Source organism: Pavona decussata, unplaced genomic scaffold, assembly GCF_977016875.1.
Source record: "Pavona decussata unplaced genomic scaffold, jaPavDecu1.1 SCAFFOLD_61, whole genome shotgun sequence".
NCBI classification, from domain to species: Eukaryota; Metazoa; Cnidaria; class Anthozoa; order Scleractinia; family Agariciidae; genus Pavona; species Pavona decussata.
The window spans coordinates 1,265,950-1,282,624 of NW_028145482.1; the positions used below are offsets into that span (position 1 = coordinate 1,265,950).

Below are 16,675 nucleotides of genomic sequence, written 5' to 3' on the forward strand. Positions count from 1 at the left end.
GAAAAACTGAACTTCTTTGACTCTTGCTATTCAGTATAATTATAATAATAGCGGTATCCTGTAATTTCCTGTTTATAAAAGTGAGCAGGTGACCCTTGGGTCATGTTGCATTAATCATCGGAAATATATCCCGGATGTACGTTGGGCCACTACTACTATTCAGTATTATAATAAAAGTGGTATCCTGCAATTTCCTGTTTATAAAAGTGAGCAGATTAGCCAAGGTCAGGGTGTATAGGAAGTATTTCACAAGTTTAATTCCGCTGATTATAATCTCGTACGTTGTCAGAAAATAGCCCTTTTCACGGTTAACTCTGCTCATTTGAATTACTATGAAATCTAGCATGTATGTGTACAAATGAGAAAAATTAACCGTGAAAAGGGCTATTGCACCAATAGCCCTTTTCACGGTTAATGTTTCTCATTTGCATTACAATGTCATCCAACGTGGATGCGAGGCAATTTCGGGCTAAAACTACAAAATAGCCCGAAATTGCCTCACATACATGCTAGATTTCATAGTAATTCAAATGAGCAGAGTTAACCGTGAAAAGGGCTATTCAGGTATACCTCTAATTGCCTCGATTATAGCTTGCATAATTTCTCGTGAAACGAAAATAAAGAGTTTAATTTCTTTCGTTTCCACAGTCAAACCTCCAAAGTTCTAATCCAGTTTGAATCCTTGGCTGGAGCGATAAGGTTTGGTCATTCCAATAAGAGATTCTGCACAACACTTTCATCAAGTTTGGCGCTGTTTGCCCTACTGTGTAAGCTGTTTCTAACTTTTGAGTCTGTCAGAATGAAATCATAAAGTGTGCCATTATCATCATAATAGCCACCAAGCAGTTCATTAACTTATGTTTGGTCACTGTGTGAAGCCTGTTGATAAATTATGAAATCGTATATTGAGACCGTTCCAGCGAAAGTTACCGAGGAATTCTTTCAGTTTTGCCCTGGAGAGAGAGCTGCTTCTAGTTAATTGTGTGCAAACGGGGTGTTCTATCTTAAAAAGTACAGAGAGAAGGAACCTTGCTTAAGATCAAGTCTGAGCAAACTTAAGTTGATGAGTGAGGAAGAGCGTTAATTCTGAAGTCACTCTATAGCCAGTACTACAAAGTCAAAATCTGCAAAATGATATAAAGAATGTGCCGTTTGTAGCTCTCTGATTCTGCGGTGTAAAATTGCGTCTTCCGGTGCCGTGTTCGGAAGCCAACTGAAGCGAAAAAAGTTAACTCAGCGACTGAAATTACAGTTTACCTCCGTTTACACACAGGAGCAATAAGGCAAGAATAACCACTTACATAGTGCAGTTATACATGTAGTAGACTCCCTCCATCTCAAGCACTAACTAGCACTCGAGGGGAACACAAAGTGTTGAAGAAAGCGGGGGTACAAGATAACGTTAGCTGTAAACACTATCAAGGGAAAGGAGTTTGGGTTCGCGTGAGCGGCGAAAGCTAGAGCCAAGCAGAGTAATTTATTGTACACTATATGCCTTCCAGTAGAGCAAATATATCGTGCTGGGAACTAATGTGCTGATGTAGCAATCGACTTATCGACGCGTCTATTCGAGAACAATGGGTGGAAGTAAATGTAGTTATTAACTGTTACGAATTCGAAATGTGCAGTAGCACTGGAATGCGGAAAGTTGAACTAACTGAAAAGCAAAGAGTTCCAGAATAAAAGCAGTTTCTTTATTTTGTTGTTGTTATTTTTCGACCCGAGAAATATAGACTTTTTTTCTAACAAGTTACTAGCGGTGTGAACCCCATGTATGCAAGAGTAAGTCTTTTCGATTGTTTTTATATTAATAAATAGGCCTAAATACGCTTAACTTTGATTTTCATTGGTGTAGGCATAGTTACGCAATCACTAGCCTGCGTATTTCCGGCTGCCGCTTCTATCCACCAGAGAGAAGCGTATTTGCGGCTGTCGCCTCTCTCCACCGGAGAGAAGCGACAGCCGGAAATACGCTTCTCTCCACCGGAGAGAAACGACAACCGGAAATACGTCTGCGTTCGCAGGCTACACCATCACAAGTGCGAGCATAATTTCGAGAACCAGGGTTAACTTCTTAAATAATCGGAAAATAGAAAATACAGGATTTGCACAAGGTTGACCACAAGTCTGGATGGACATCTAACTTCCTTCCCATTTTAATTATTAAACAATATCGTTGTGCGTATCGTTTTATCGCTAGCTGCAAGATAGAACAGACGTTTTTTCCGGCTTTTGTGAAAAGGGGCCTTCTTTCGCAGGCTAGCTTATCACGTGTTTCACCGGAAAACATAAGAATAAGGTGTATGTAGTTAACATTAACTGTTACAAGTTTCAAGCACTTAGGTGTGTATCACCCCTAAGTTCAATTGAGCCAAGCCAAATCCAGGAGTTCCAGTTCCAAAGCAGTTTGTTTATTTCATGAATGATCGGATGTTGTTGTTGTTGTTGTAACGCCCACCAGTGATCCTACAGCCTCTGTTGTTTCAGTCTTTGAGTTGTTCGTATGTTAATAAATCGTACAGTAAGATGCCGGTAACTTTTCTCCCATTGGTTAGTGGGTCTAGGAACGCAATCAAAGGTGTGGGCATATTTTCAAGAACAAGGGGAAAATTAAGATTAACGAAAATGTCGAATCCACCTAACATTGGTCTTAAGTCAAGGATCGACGGTGTTCTTTTAGTCCTTTTTAGTTGATTGAACTATTTTTCCAAAACTCTAGACAGCAATGAATCATCTATACAGTGCTCTACGTTTGTCAACAACACAATATCAAGGTGTTGCAGTCTGCCGTGATGTTATGCCAATCAGCTTATCGTGCTTAGAAAACAATGAGGAACTGTAGTTAACTATAACAGCCTCCGAGCATACTGGGGTCCGTCAGAATGTGAGGAAGTTTAATTTGAGCCAAGCTGAAGCCGAAGGAGCACCAGTCCAAAAGCAGTTTGTTCAGCTATTTTATCAAGGATAGCTGTTTTTGAACTGTTCGCAGTTATAAAATAAACCCATTTTTCTAACATTTACTGATGAACCTCCTACGCCTCCACAGCTCCTATTGTTGAAGTTTTTTTGGTTGTTATTTATATGTTGATAAATAAATACGCTAGACTGTCCTCACTGACTGTCTGTCACCAACTGACTGTCCTCACCCCTATACTAGGGAACTTAAGCAATTAACGACAACGGCGACGGCAACGACAACGCCGCAAAACAATAGGTTTAATGAGCCAAAAAACTCGCTCTGAACGTGCGTTTTAAATTTTGGTACATTTCTTTGCCGTCCTGTGCAAAAGAAATGACCAAATTTAAGGCTTTTTGGAGAACGTGAACACACTACGGTGAATTTTTCATTCTCTTTCTTAACTTGTACGCCACTCCTACCAATTTGGTTCCTGGATAGTCTGTTCAAGTTTCTGTAGAAGTTGAACGAGTTGAAATAATGGCGAAGTAGTGCAAATGAAGTAAAGTTATATTTTCGAGTGACGTTTTCAATGGCGTTGCCGTTGTCGCTGCTTAAGTTCCGTACTGTCGCTACTGTCCCCAGCTAATTATAATGAGGGTTTATAGCTGTAGAGCTCTTTGCCCTATACCCCACTTGGGAGCCTGTTCATAGGCTATTAATCAGCTGTTGTAATGCCTGAGCCTCTGTCGGTTCGTCGGACCAACTGACCGGGAAATTTTTATTTACTGTATAAGTGCCTAGATAATCTTATTGGCTATGATTATCATTTGGTTAGCAATAGCTAGCAATGCAATCTTTCATGATTTTAATATGCGTTCACGGATAAGTTACTCGTCGACCCTTGGCCAATCGAAGTTGGGGTCAGTGGAGGTCGACGTAACTTCTCAGTTTTGCAACAAATGACTATAACGCTTTAGAATTATCTGTGAGAGAGTCTAGCTCTCTAAAAATGTTCAAACGTAGACTTTTAGGATCTTGTATCGGTATCCAATTGTTGTATATACAATAAATATATTGGTTTTTTGTATTCTGATATTTTTTCCTACTCAAGCAGTTTAATTAAGGCCTGGGTCAAGGGCTTTTAAGAGGAAAAATGGTTTATTCTAGATAACTTTAACAAATTCAATGGCACTGAACTGAAATTTGGAAGATAAAAAGATCTCATCATTCTGAAAATTTCTAGGCATAATAAGTAGTGCTATAGATCACGTGACATGTCACGTGATCATTTTTGTGAAAAAAGCAAAGATTTGACAGGTAGGCGACGGTTTTAAGAGAAAACATCAAACAAAAACGCGTTTCTAATAAAGATTAAATATCTCCATCGCTTCACGTTTGGAATGATCGTCCATTGTTCTCCAGAAAAAAATTATCAGGGCAAAGCTCATTTTCTAGTCCACAATTCAACCTTTGATTGTTAATTTCTCCAATTTAAAAACTTGAGGACAGTCATTCCAAACGTAGAAAGTTAAATATTTTAAATCTGTTTCGGAAACACTAATTCAGTTATCTTTATAAAGAAAACTCGCCGCCATATCGCCGATTTACGAAATTTTCATTTTTTGGTCACGTGATGTGTCACGTGATCAAAATTATACGTTAAGGCGAAAGAAAACATCAAGTTTACTATTCAGGGAAAATTTCATCCTGTTCTAGGCAGACAAACCGAAGATATAGGGGATCATTCATAATTTCTCAACACCCTTCAAACCCAGGCCTTAAACTGCTTGAGTACTTAGTTATAATTTTTTTTACAGAACCCTATCGAAAACAACCTTTGGGTAATTATTATTATTATTATTATTATTATTATTATTATTATTATTATTATTGTTGTTGTTGTTACTATTGTAGATTTTTATTTTCACGTTTTCTTGGGCGTAGTTACGCAATCACAGCATATCTTCAAGAAAAATGGTTAACTCGAAAATAGCGGATCTACACGAGTTTAACACAAGGATCGAAATCTTCCTTTCCTTTTAATTTTAATAAATTAAATTACGCTTGACGTTGCCCATTTCAAAAGGCAGCATTGAATTTCGGCTTTTGTGTGGTCGATTGTTCATTTGTTCGTCACGGTTTTGGAAACGGCAAACTACAAAAGTATCTTCGACGCGTGTGGGTTGCTTACGCAACAAGTGTCTACTGAATTATACATTTCCTTTGTTCTTTGCGGATGTATTCTGTTGTGGCAGCATCTTTATGCAAATTCATATGGGTGTTTTAGCATGTCAAAGTCGTCACCAATAAACAAATTATAAATCGCGCATCAATTTGGCCTGTTATAAGATCTAAACAATGAAAACATCGCTGAATCTCAGTTGATCGCGACAAATTAACAACGTTTCAAACTTGAGGTAAGGGGAAAGGGTTCGGATGTGAACCACGCAGGAATTTCAGCGCAATGTGTCAATTGCCTTAGCTTTGTTCTCTTACTCTATGACTTGACAAGGGCAAACAAGATGCCCGACATTTCAAGTGCGTTTTGCGATTTTCTTTCTGCAGCTAGCCAGCTCCAAAGAAAGCCATGCAAGTTTCCCCTATTTCTGACGCAAGAGAAGTACCCGGCAAGGACAATTGGAAACTTCTCCACGTTGCCGAACTAATCATAGTAAGTTGAAATGCCGAAAGAAACTCAGTGATGTATATTTGCATCTTTGCCGTTGTTCGAGCAAACGGCAGTAAAGGAAGTTGCATCTCCGTGATCTCTTTGACAGAACTTAGAATTAAGTGCCAACAGCACACGTTTCTTAACAAACGGTCCGTTGCTATTTACAGAGGCCAATTTTGTGGCCATCTAGATGATGTATAAACTCTATTTTACGTTTTCTGTCGTAAAATCATTGAACGGTAAAAGATACCACGATATAGGCAGCTCAACTGTCTAAATTCGACTTTTGATTCAATATCAACATCACCACAACAGTACTGGTAGAAACACTGTAAGGTGTTGGAGCTGTCTGTTGTCCCAAACTGACTGGATATCGCGGGGAAAACTATGGTCGAAATTTAAGGGGGCCTTATAACATTCTTTCGCAACGACGGTATTCAAAACAACACAATGCATCGAACTTATTTCTTTACAAGTTAAAGAAAAGCAGTTTGTGTACTTTTGAACCTTAAACAAACCAAGAATAAGTCAACGAACAATCCATCACATCCTTTCGATAAGCTCTAACCATTGGCCGTTAGCAATGTGCCCGCATTATTATAAAGAAATGCCAAGTTGAGTTCTCAGTTTCCAATCGCTTTTATTGAATGTGTACGCGTGTCTTAGTCACCCTGACCAAGCATCCTGACTTACAGTGAGTCAAGCGCTCATGATTTATATTTCTTCCTTTTCTTTGCGACGACAAAGCCCTGCAGGGGAAGTAATCATGAGAAGTAAGATGGTGACGTTTGTTAGTGAGTATAAAACAGCCATTTACTTAACTCACTGAAATTTGGTGCATTTGCGTCATTTCCTGACCATGAAGTGCATGGTGAAGTTAGTTATCCGGCCTGAAATTTTCTTGCACTGACAGGCAAATATTACAATTACCACTATCCATGTTCTACGGAAAAATAAAGTGACGTTGTTATTGACCTCTCTGAAAAGTAGACAACAAAGTTGACCAAAATAAGACCTGATTTATAGCCAGGTCGTCATTTCAGTCGTGGATACAGTTCAGTTCAAATCTGCACCCTATAGGATTCGTCTTCAACAACTCAGGCTTTCAAAGTTAAAATTTAAGCGCACTTCTTGTTCTCTGTGTGGCTTTTGGAATGGTTTAGCATAATTTTAGCCAGCTTTTCTGCCCCTGAATAACTTGGACGCGACTAAAATGGCGACTTATAAATTGGCCTAGATTTTATTGTTTAGTTACAAGACGCAAACTGCTGGGATGATGTTTTTTTTTTACCCTGAGTTAAATGCTCGAATTGAAAACTTTTCACGCTCTGCTGCTTTTTTGCTATTGACAGTTATTCTTTCCAGAAGGATTAAACTGCATTGTATGTTTTCTGTTGCGACATGTGATCAGATTTTAGCACGGATTCGTTGCATACTGATTCTCGTAAAACACGCAAGCGAAATCACCAACAAATAGATACGGTTGGCATAGCAACCGTAGAAAATGACAATATCACAATAAACTTTCGAGTGACAAATTCTAAGAGAGACTAACAATTCCGTAGTTGTTGTGCGTATAACATCATCTGTTTCAGCCCGCTCTGCAGTAAAACGATATGGAAGATTTAAAGAGGGCCAGTGATTGTTTGTCCGTGAATCAGTCGATGGATCATATCGTCATCAACCGAATCAAAAATCCTTTTGCGCAGTTAACTTTGTGAAACATGACGTATGTTGGTACACAAAGCAATATAAGTCCTTAAAGAAGCATTCCGATTTCCGCACCCAAGCGGACAGTTTCTGTTATATATTGTTAAGGTCGCCTCAGGTCAATAAATCGTTTCTTCGTTTATTTTTCTTCTGTCACTGCAAATAACTTTTATTTACAGTGTACCGTTGAACTCCTCAAAGTTTTATTTTTTCTTTAATTAGACACCAGTTTATCCCAGCATCAAGTTTTAGTAATTAATGAAAGATACTTTGTTCTACTCTGTGAGTGAAAAACGTGCTAAGTACAATAGACAACAGAGAACCAAACAATATCATGATAAAGATTGGTGCAGTCAGACATGTAAATTACGTTGACTCTCCGGCGAAACTTAATCCCATAATCAGTAAAAGTCTAGTAGACGTCAGGATACATGGTTTATTCAAAGAGTAACTTATAACCTTGTCTAGTCTGGTTGAAACAAGATAAAGAGAGATTTCAACATGATATGCAACGCATTATAAGAATATAAGTAGACTGCGAGTTAAGTGCAGTGAAAAAGACTTCAGCACGGAGTTCCGTTTTATTCCGTAATTTTTTTCATAGGAAAGGATAATTTCGACTGTAATGAATTAAACTTGATTCTATAACTACATCTTGAGAGATGTGTGGTGATTCGGGTACTGAGAAAAATTTCGGTCATTCAACCCGCTTAAACCCTTTCTAGTGAAAGAAAAGCCAACTGCAAGAAAACTCAAGACAAGTGACCGTTACACGGGTCACATTTACGATGGGACTTACTGGGGCTCACTGACTAGAACCAGGTGTTTGCTAAAATTAAACCAACGGGAGAATCAAAAGGTAACCGAATTTGGATCGACTGAAGTGTATGTGAAGAAAATATGCTGTGGGAAAAAGAAAAAGGGCTCACTTAGCCAGTTGCTTGTCATCATGTATCAAAAACGAACTACAAACATGACAGACGTGACAGAGTCTGGGAAGTTCTACAAATGTGAGCAAACTTGTCAGACAAATTGGACTAAATTTGATATTTTCACGCCAAAATGAGATCACCCAGGAAACAGTCTCAACCTCGTCTTTCATAGCTTCCTTCCCTTCTATCTTTTAAAGCTTTCAATCCCGTTTAAGAGATCTCAAGAGCAGACTAGGTCTCGTCAACGATTAAAATAGCGTCGCGGCCATTACTTTGATAAGGTTTGTTTCATTAGACTGAGGAAATGTGTCACTTGTACCACTCATCGACATTCAAATTCTAGCCGGCAGTGTGCAGGACGTTTGTCACATGAACTTACAATAGTGTAATGGCCTAGCTCCCATGAGTCTCTTGTAGCTCAGTAGCCTGCGCAACAAGCGTTTCCGAGGGGTCCAGTTCTGCGTTCGTCGTTCGGTTTGGCCAATTTTCCCACAGTCATAGGTTCGACTCCCCCCCCCATTGATGGGTACACCAACATGGCGGCAATGCAAACCACCTATTGGAAGAACTCGGATTTTCTTTCTCCGGGTATGCCTGTCTCACTGACTGAAAAAATCATCTATATTTGTTTGATTTGTAGAAGGGTCATGGCTACTTCTACAAGAGACGAGATGAGTACAAAAGCTCGGTGTTTAGAATCAACATGGGTGTCAAAGGTATTCACATCTGTGATAGAAAGGCGATGAAAATCCTTTTTGACATGGACATGGTAAGCGAACTTTTTTTTTTTATTTTTTCTCAGCTTTGTTAACACTAAATGCATTTTTTAATTTTGACGAATAACACAGCACTTTCAATCGCTCTTGGTTGAAAATGGTTGTGCTATGTAACAGGTTGTTTAATGCCCTCTATCTCTTGAGGAAAACTAAATTCCAATAACAACAATGCATCAATAGAAAACTGACAGCATTTACCGAGTAATGAGCAAAAATGATAAATACAATATAAGAAATCGACAAAGTAACTCATAAACTCGAAAAATAAGTAGATTTAAATTTTAACATACTTTAGACTCCTTAACGACAGAAAACGCCAACCGCTGTTATTTTTCCACAGTTCTAAAACTCTGGCAAACGGAAATCGTTGCCGTTACGAACACTATACCTATGCTTCTCTTGATACTAGATAAGTTTCACATTCATAAAATTTTAAGTCCTCTCTATATCGAAAAAGGAAACCATGTAACCTTGTATAATAAGTCAGTATTAACAAGTAAGCAACTTTAGCAAGTAACAGTAACAAGGAAAGAATCTATGGCCCTTTACTTTGTAAAATATCTTAAAACTTTCAACTCTTCTTACTTCCAGATCTATAAAGAACCAGCGTTTGGAAGACTACAATACAACATTTGCCTGTTGGATGGCTACACACCTTCAATGTTCTCAAATGGAATTCCTCACGAGAAACAAAAGACATTCTTAATCCAGATTTGCAAAATAGCTCAGCAGAGCAAAATATTTGATGCGAGCGTGAAGCTCTTCAAAGAATATTGCAATACATGGCAAAACGCAGGTGAATATATATTTTCTTCGACTGTACAACAGCCTACCAGACAAACGACCAAACCAGAACAATAATTACTAGTTTTTGTCAAGCCTGCATGTTGTTTGTTTACCTCACATCTGGTTGATTTTGTTTTCGTGGATCAAAAAAGACTGCAAAACAGACCGAATTAAATATTTATCGCCTTGATTCACCCTACGAGAACACGCGGTCTTTGAACAGCCTAAAGCGACCTTAGAAATGGAAATTGAGACTGGGTTCTGGCGTACGACTGTTTTGCTTCTTGAATAAATGAAATTCCAATGGTACAATTCTAATTCACATTGGAAATACGCTAGAAATTAAATTGTTAAAGTAACAAACTCCATGATGTATATATTATTTTTAGAATTCTTGTTCGATGACCTGCTTATGTTATAATGTTTTTCTTCTTCTTCTTCTTCTTCTTCTTCTTCTTCTTCTTCTTCTTCTTCTTCTTCTTCTTCTTCTTCTTCTTCTTCTTCTTCTTCTTCGTTTTTCTTTTGGCTTTGTCTCACAATGTAAACTGGTTGCACGCTCTTTATTTGACTGCAGATGCCCAGTTGAAATGCACCTGGGAATTAAGTATCATGAACCTGACAAGTGACATTTTCACTGAAGCTTTTTTTGGCACCAGAGTAGACCAAATGGCCATGTACAAATTTCTTAAAGGAAGCTGGGGAAAAGGAAGGTTTGTGGTCTTGATCACCGACAGGTGTTACCATTTCAATGACTTCTGTGAACGTACTTAGCAAGGACCACTTAAACAAACAGGCGCAATTTGTAGCTTGATCTTTGTCTTGACCAGGATCAGCATTGGATTATATAAAACAACTTGAAGAATGTAAAACTGATCATACAGCTAGTATTTTAACCTTAAATATTGCCCAAAATTCTGGTTATAGATAGTGCGCCCCTTTGTGAGGGCCTAGAAAGACTGAAAGATAATGAAAACAAACAGAATTGTTTGTTTACGTTTGTACTGTCACTTACAAGCAAACAATACTGAAACAGAGAAAAACAAAACAATTTACTACTATTTATTTTGAAAATGTGGTATTTTCTAATACGGTAGTGGAGTATATCGCGTCATACTACACTCTTTTTTTTTTGTATAAGAATATTGTTTTATCGGGCCCAAGTTGGATATTCTTACTTTTTCTGCCGATGTTAGGCTGAAAATATTCTTGTGAATATTCTTAGATTATAGCGTATGACACACATATGTATTTATGTGTCGTTCATAGAACTGTCATTAGCATCGAACATTTGGCTAGTGCAGGCTTTTATCGTTTTATTGGTTAGTTTTCCTTTTAGAGCAAGGACGAATTTTATGCGGGGTAGTTAAAAACATGTAATTGTAATTTTGTATTTACAAATTTTCAACACAAAAAATTATATTCTTTTCAAAATCTCAGCTTCGGGTTTATTATTAAAATACTCTCAAAATTTCGTAAATTTCAGCCTCGATATTCTAATAAAATAAATTCTTATAAAAAGAAAAGAGAGGGTTATCATTAGGTTACTAAAACACGCAGTATCCTTTGTTGAGTATGTCGCAAACATTTCTATATTTTTGTCTTTATTCACCGGGTAAAACCACTTTTGTTTTCATCTTACCTAGAACATTGAATAAAGCAATGGAAGGCGCTCGCCAGTTGAAACAGGCCTTTCGAGATAGTCCTGCTGTCGCGGAAATTCTCAAAATGGGAGTCGATGCAGGAATCACAGAGGAGCAAGCCTTGATGGATGTTTTGTTTATGCTCAAGTAAGAATTCTAAGTCATGCAAGAAACACGTTTGTTACTCCGCCGGCTAAGCTAATTCAGTTAAAGAATAGACTCTACTTTCCGTTGTGTGAAATTAAGAGTGCACAAACTTAGCTGTAGTCCACTTTCCTTTAAACATAATCCTTTTTTCCTAACATTTTAACCACATTTACTCAAACAGCTACATTTGAGGTAAATCCGATTTTCTTTCAAACCCTAAGCCTGTTAAAAACAGTCAAAAAAGCCGTAAATATCACCTCTGGAAAGGCAAAGCCGCCCACGCAAACTGAAAATACAACTTCAGTTTTTTCCTCTCTCAGGCTCTCCGTTATTCTCTTGAGCCACTTTTCATATACATGTGGGCCCGGTAAACGGGCTAACCTAGTGAGTGGGACGAATTTTTGTCTTAATTTGGCTGGTATATGGGGAATTTTAGCCCGGTTACCGAAGTTAAAAAGGCGCGCCGTTCTTCGCTTTGGCCTTCTTTTCCTTTGAACCTTTATCGAAATCATCCGGAAGCTGTGAAACAACCACAAGCGGCATGGCCGAGCGGTTAGAGCGCAGGATATAAAATCGTGACCCTTTAACTCCCGCGCGCTCTAGCCCGCTTGCTGGAGTTGTTCTTGGTAGCCCCGAGTTCAACTCTTCGGCTGCGCTTGTAATAGCCAACTAGTGCTGCTCTACCTCCTGCCAGTTGGGAATTGTAACCTGTTCTGTTCACTGTCGCTCGAAGCGTCAGTCAACTTAGTTGATACAATCGATATTCGTTTCCAATGCCCCAACGAAGTGGCACCACAGTTTCTTTGGAAACTAACACCCTTGCCCTTCAGGATTAAGCTGACGACGCGGCTTACTCAGTATCGTTTCTTTTCAGTTTTAATTCGTATGGTGGCGTATCGGGTGCGCTGCGAACCTGCATCGCCCGCTTCTATGTACTGGAACAGGACTACAAACAGAGAATGAAAAACGAAATCAAAACAGTACTGTCAAACAAAGAATTATCAGAAGAGGCTTTCAAAGAAATGCCACTCCTAAATAACTTCATCCTCGAGGTACTGCGCATGCACCCACCCGTGCCAGTGTTCTTCGGCAGAGCAAGGTTAGTGTGAGAAGGATCTGCATTATGAATTGAGCACTCTACAACACTAGAAACGGAGACATGGTCAATATGAAAGCTTTTTATTGTCAAACTTGTTTCAGTCCTAAGGGAAATATTATGACGCCATTTCATTTTGTGGGGAGGCAGGGATGGCGTAGTGGTGAGAGCACTCGCCTCCCATCAGTCTGGCTCGGGTTCAATTCCCGGACTCGGCGTCATATGGGGTTGAGTTTCATGTTGGTTCTTGGTCTTTGCCCCAAGAGGTTTTTCTCCCAGTACTACGGTTTTCCCCTCTCCTCAAAAAACCAACACTTCTAAATTCCAATTCGATCTGGAGAGTGTCCCAAGTTAATGCTCTATTCTAAATGCATTGACACTTAAATTAAGTGATTAATTAATTTATTTATTTCTATTTAACAAAAGAACAGGCGCATAAAAAGTGGAACTTTAAGTAATACCAGTCCTTTAACTCAGTGATTACATTCAATTTAGAAACATGAATCTTTTTTTTCCAGGTTTTTTGCTTTTAATTGTGATAAGACTTACTTAAAACTTACTTTTGCGCTCCCTTCTTCAAAGATTACATGCATGAAGTTTAGTACACGAAATTCTCCTTGCTGTCTCTTATCATTCAAGATACTGCCTAATCGATGAAAAAACTGATGATTCATCTGTCGCTTTATTACCAACAGAGATGACTTCATCCTCGATTCAGAGTGCGGACAATTCATCGTAAGAAAAGACCAGCTTCTTGTGGGAAATGTGCATATGGCGCATAGAGACGGCACCATCTTCGATCAGCCGGAGAAATTTTTACCTGCTCGGTTTGAAAACGAAGTAAGTTCATTTAAAAGACCATTGACTATTTTTTTTTTTTTTTTTTCGAAAAAGGCTGAAATAATTATTTTGAATTCTTGACCTGCATTTTGTAGAGTAAAGGAGATTAAAAAGGCCCTAAGGTCATTTTTGCTGGTATTTTGTTTTCCAGTCGTTAGTAAATCATCTCATATATGGGTATGGACCTTTCAATCAAGAGGCCACGCCCCAAAATCATCGCTGTCCAGGACAGGTAATACACATGTATATTTTTAAAACAATTATCCCATAAGCGTGCGTTGAATATGAGATGATAGATAGCCAACGAGGCGCGTTAGTAGCGCCGAGTAGGCCATAATTATCTCATATCCACCCAGCGTGAGTGGAATAATCGTGTTATTAAAAACAATCAAGGAATATTGCTAGCTCTTGCTGATTTCGCTTTGTAAGAACAACCAGGAGACATTTAATGGTCGCTATTTCCCGGGCATGGTATAATGGCTCATATACTATGGCCGCTATGCCAATCAAATGCCTGGAGTTGCATTATACAACGATCTAGTTTTTAACAATAATGATTAGTTTATTTGTAATCCACGATGATTCATTGTTTACCGCTTATAGACGGCTCTTTTTTGTATAAAGCTAAATTCAAGTTAAAAATCTTATCTTACCCATTTCACCAAAGCTAATAAGATACAATTTTAAATGAATTACTCTCTGTGGATTTTTAATCCTTTCCTTGTCTAGAGATTGAGACCACACCGCTACTTCCTCAACTCAATCAGCCATCGTAATCTAGTACTTGAAGTTTGCAACCGTTTACTTAGACGCTAGATAACGTGCTTTATTATACAACTGAGTTGGGTTGGCGTTGCACTTTTGCCTTTTGAGTCTAGAAAACACAAAACGTAATCAAGCACATAATCAGTGTTTGATAATTTTCTATGTCGCTGGTAATCGAGAACGAAATCGTGGAACAGTGTTACTTATTATCACAGTAACTTATATTATAACGTATTTTCTCTTGTTTTAACTATCTCCAGGGCATCACCCTGACAGTGTTACTTATTATAACTTATATTATGACGTATTTTCTCTTGTTTTAACTATCTCCAGGGCATCACCCTGACAGTGTTACTTATTATAACTTATATTATAACGTATTTTCTCTTGTTTTAACTATCTCCAGGGCATCACCCTGACAGTTCTCAAGGTTTGTTTGGTGAACCTTGCTCTCCACTGCGAATATGCACTGACCAGTTTTCCCAAGTGGACAGGCAAAAAGTAAATCCTTCTTGTGTTTTAGTTCCCTTATGTTTTCAAAAAATTCAACACTGAAATTTCAAATGAAGGGTGAATCAGAAAAGCAACTTTTTTCCCAGTGGGACAGCTTGGATTATTAAGTTGTCTTCATATTTAGCTATGGAGCTGATGAACTCCGAAATTTTTGAATTCACTTAATTTCGTCCCATTGGTAATGTCTAAAGAAGCAACTCATTTGTGAACTCCAAGAGCCCAATAAAGTCCATGATACTGCCCCTGTGGAAAAAAAAAACCACAGTGATGGGTCTTCTTCTTTGTAGATTGAGAAGAGTTGGTTGTCCAGACAAGGAAATCAAGCTTTTGTATTTTAAGTACACACCTTGCGAGGTAAGAGCTCATCATTGAAGAAATACATTGCATTGCTTAACTTACCTCGCCTACATCAAAATTTAAAATTACTGTGATGAAGGTCTATTACAATAATACAATAAAAACAGTTAAGTGTAAAGGAATATTAAATAACTGCACATTTCCGGTCAGCGAGAAGGTAAAAGAACTGTTGCCTTGATAATCAACGATAGATTACTCTCCTATCAGACAGCGTCTACTGGTACACCGGCACATTTGATCCGATTTAAGTTTTTATTTTGATCTTGCTTTCATCCATTAGGTTGGCGTTAAGAGTTTACAAGTTGAAGAAGTGTCAGGAGAAAATTAAGCCATACATCGCCAATCACGGCTGCTTTCAGATCAGTAGGAAAGACTGTTAAACGATGCAGGCGACACAAAGACGGCGATAGAGAGAGGAGAACACAGGAACACTCCTCGTGGCTCATAGAGGTCTATCTCATTACAGCTCCAGAGATTGCAAATATTTATGAACGATTTCATTGACGTGGTCGCCAGTAGTTTTCGCACTAAATGACGTCACTTCAGTAGGAACACCAGAATTCACATTTACACCACAGGGCACTCACCACAGCAATTTCGTGAGATATTTGATTGCTTAATATAATGAGAACGAGAGGGGCTTGGACTGGGCACCTATCCTGGAATTGATTAACTAGTCCTAAGCTACATGTGTACAAATTTTGGCACTTTTGTCCAGTCTGTCACGATCATTCTGCTAAACCACTAGACTATAAGCGCAACATAAGAACCCGAACTCGAAGCAAACATGGAATGTCACTATTTGTAGAGAAGCGACGTTCGCTGTGCTCGATTGCCGTTAGCTTTGCCTCTAGAAATAGGAAACAAGACGAGTAATTAACTTGAAAGTGAGCTACAAAGTGGAGATAAACTATTACTCCCTCAGTCAAAACTGAATCAAGCGCCACGTGTATATAACACCACTGCAAACAGATTACCAACAAAGGCACAAAATTAAACGATATTTTAAAATATTTCACTATTACGAAAATTATCCCGACACATGCATATCCGCCCTCACTTATTCACAACAAAAATGTACAGTGATTCTTGGACTTGCGTACTACCGCGTTCGCACTTCAAGCAGTACTCATCAATCAGTATTGTAAAACTGAGTTATGTAAGACAAATAAAAATTGTTTTCTCAAAGAAAAAAAAAATCAAATGATTTCTGGATTTGTAAGCCATAGCCTGTTTCTTGACCATAGCCTATTGTCTTTTAGTGACAGATTTACTTGGTGGATCTATTTTTTTTTCTTTTTTTAACCTGCCTAACTTGTTTCGTATAATCATTAGACAGGATCGACTCAAACATCGCTTTACATAAAGCAATAGGCAAGCTTTGCATTGTTTAAAATGCTTAGAGAGCCAAATAAAATGATCATGTCATAAACGACTTGTGCAACAACACTGAGTTGGAGAGGAGGGGGACAAATTTTCTATTTAAAGTCTAACAAACTTGGACATTTAATCTCGAACAATTTCCCCTCGCCCTCCTCAATGT

General features: G+C 38.4%; 2 protein-coding genes across 3 annotated transcripts in view; one reads left to right on the forward strand and one right to left on the reverse strand.

The window, feature by feature from the left end:
• LOC146478983 (TNF receptor-associated factor 2-like) overlaps window positions 1-16,675 on the reverse strand; it is a 255,231-nt gene that overhangs the window by 171,527 nt on the left and 67,029 nt on the right. The window lies entirely within an intron of this gene.
• On the forward strand, window positions 5,132-16,317 carry LOC146478996 (uncharacterized). Of its 2 annotated transcripts, none has more exons than XM_085111192.1 (12): window positions 5,132-5,316; window positions 5,465-5,570; window positions 8,853-8,981; window positions 9,580-9,784; window positions 10,349-10,484; window positions 11,418-11,561; window positions 12,436-12,660; window positions 13,353-13,497; window positions 13,649-13,729; window positions 14,669-14,763; window positions 15,063-15,129; window positions 15,413-16,317. In XM_085111192.1, exons 2-12 carry the CDS (start codon window positions 5,487-5,489, stop codon window positions 15,458-15,460), a joined length of 1,359 nt encoding a protein of 452 aa, XP_084967318.1. In that variant the 5' UTR covers window positions 5,132-5,316; window positions 5,465-5,486; the 3' UTR covers window positions 15,461-16,317. The 2 variants fall into 2 exon arrangements, with proteins under 2 accessions (XP_084967318.1, XP_084967319.1); XM_085111193.1 differs by having other exon boundaries at window positions 5,180-5,316; window positions 5,439-5,570; window positions 15,413-15,731.

What these genes read in the sequence shown, in the direction of transcription:
- LOC146478996 (XM_085111192.1), top strand. Translation starts at nt 5,487, where the DNA reads ATGCAAGTTTCCCCTATTTCTGACGCAAGAGAAGTACCCGGCAAGGAC. An exon ending in GGAAGCTGGGGAAAAGGAAG is followed by an intron (nt 10,485 to 11,417) that starts GTTTGTGGTCTT and finishes CATCTTACCTAG; the next exon opens with AACATTGAATAAAGCAATGG. An exon ending in TTAAGTACACACCTTGCGAG is followed by an intron (nt 15,130 to 15,412) that starts GTAAGAGCTCAT and finishes TTCATCCATTAG; the next exon opens with GTTGGCGTTAAGAGTTTACA.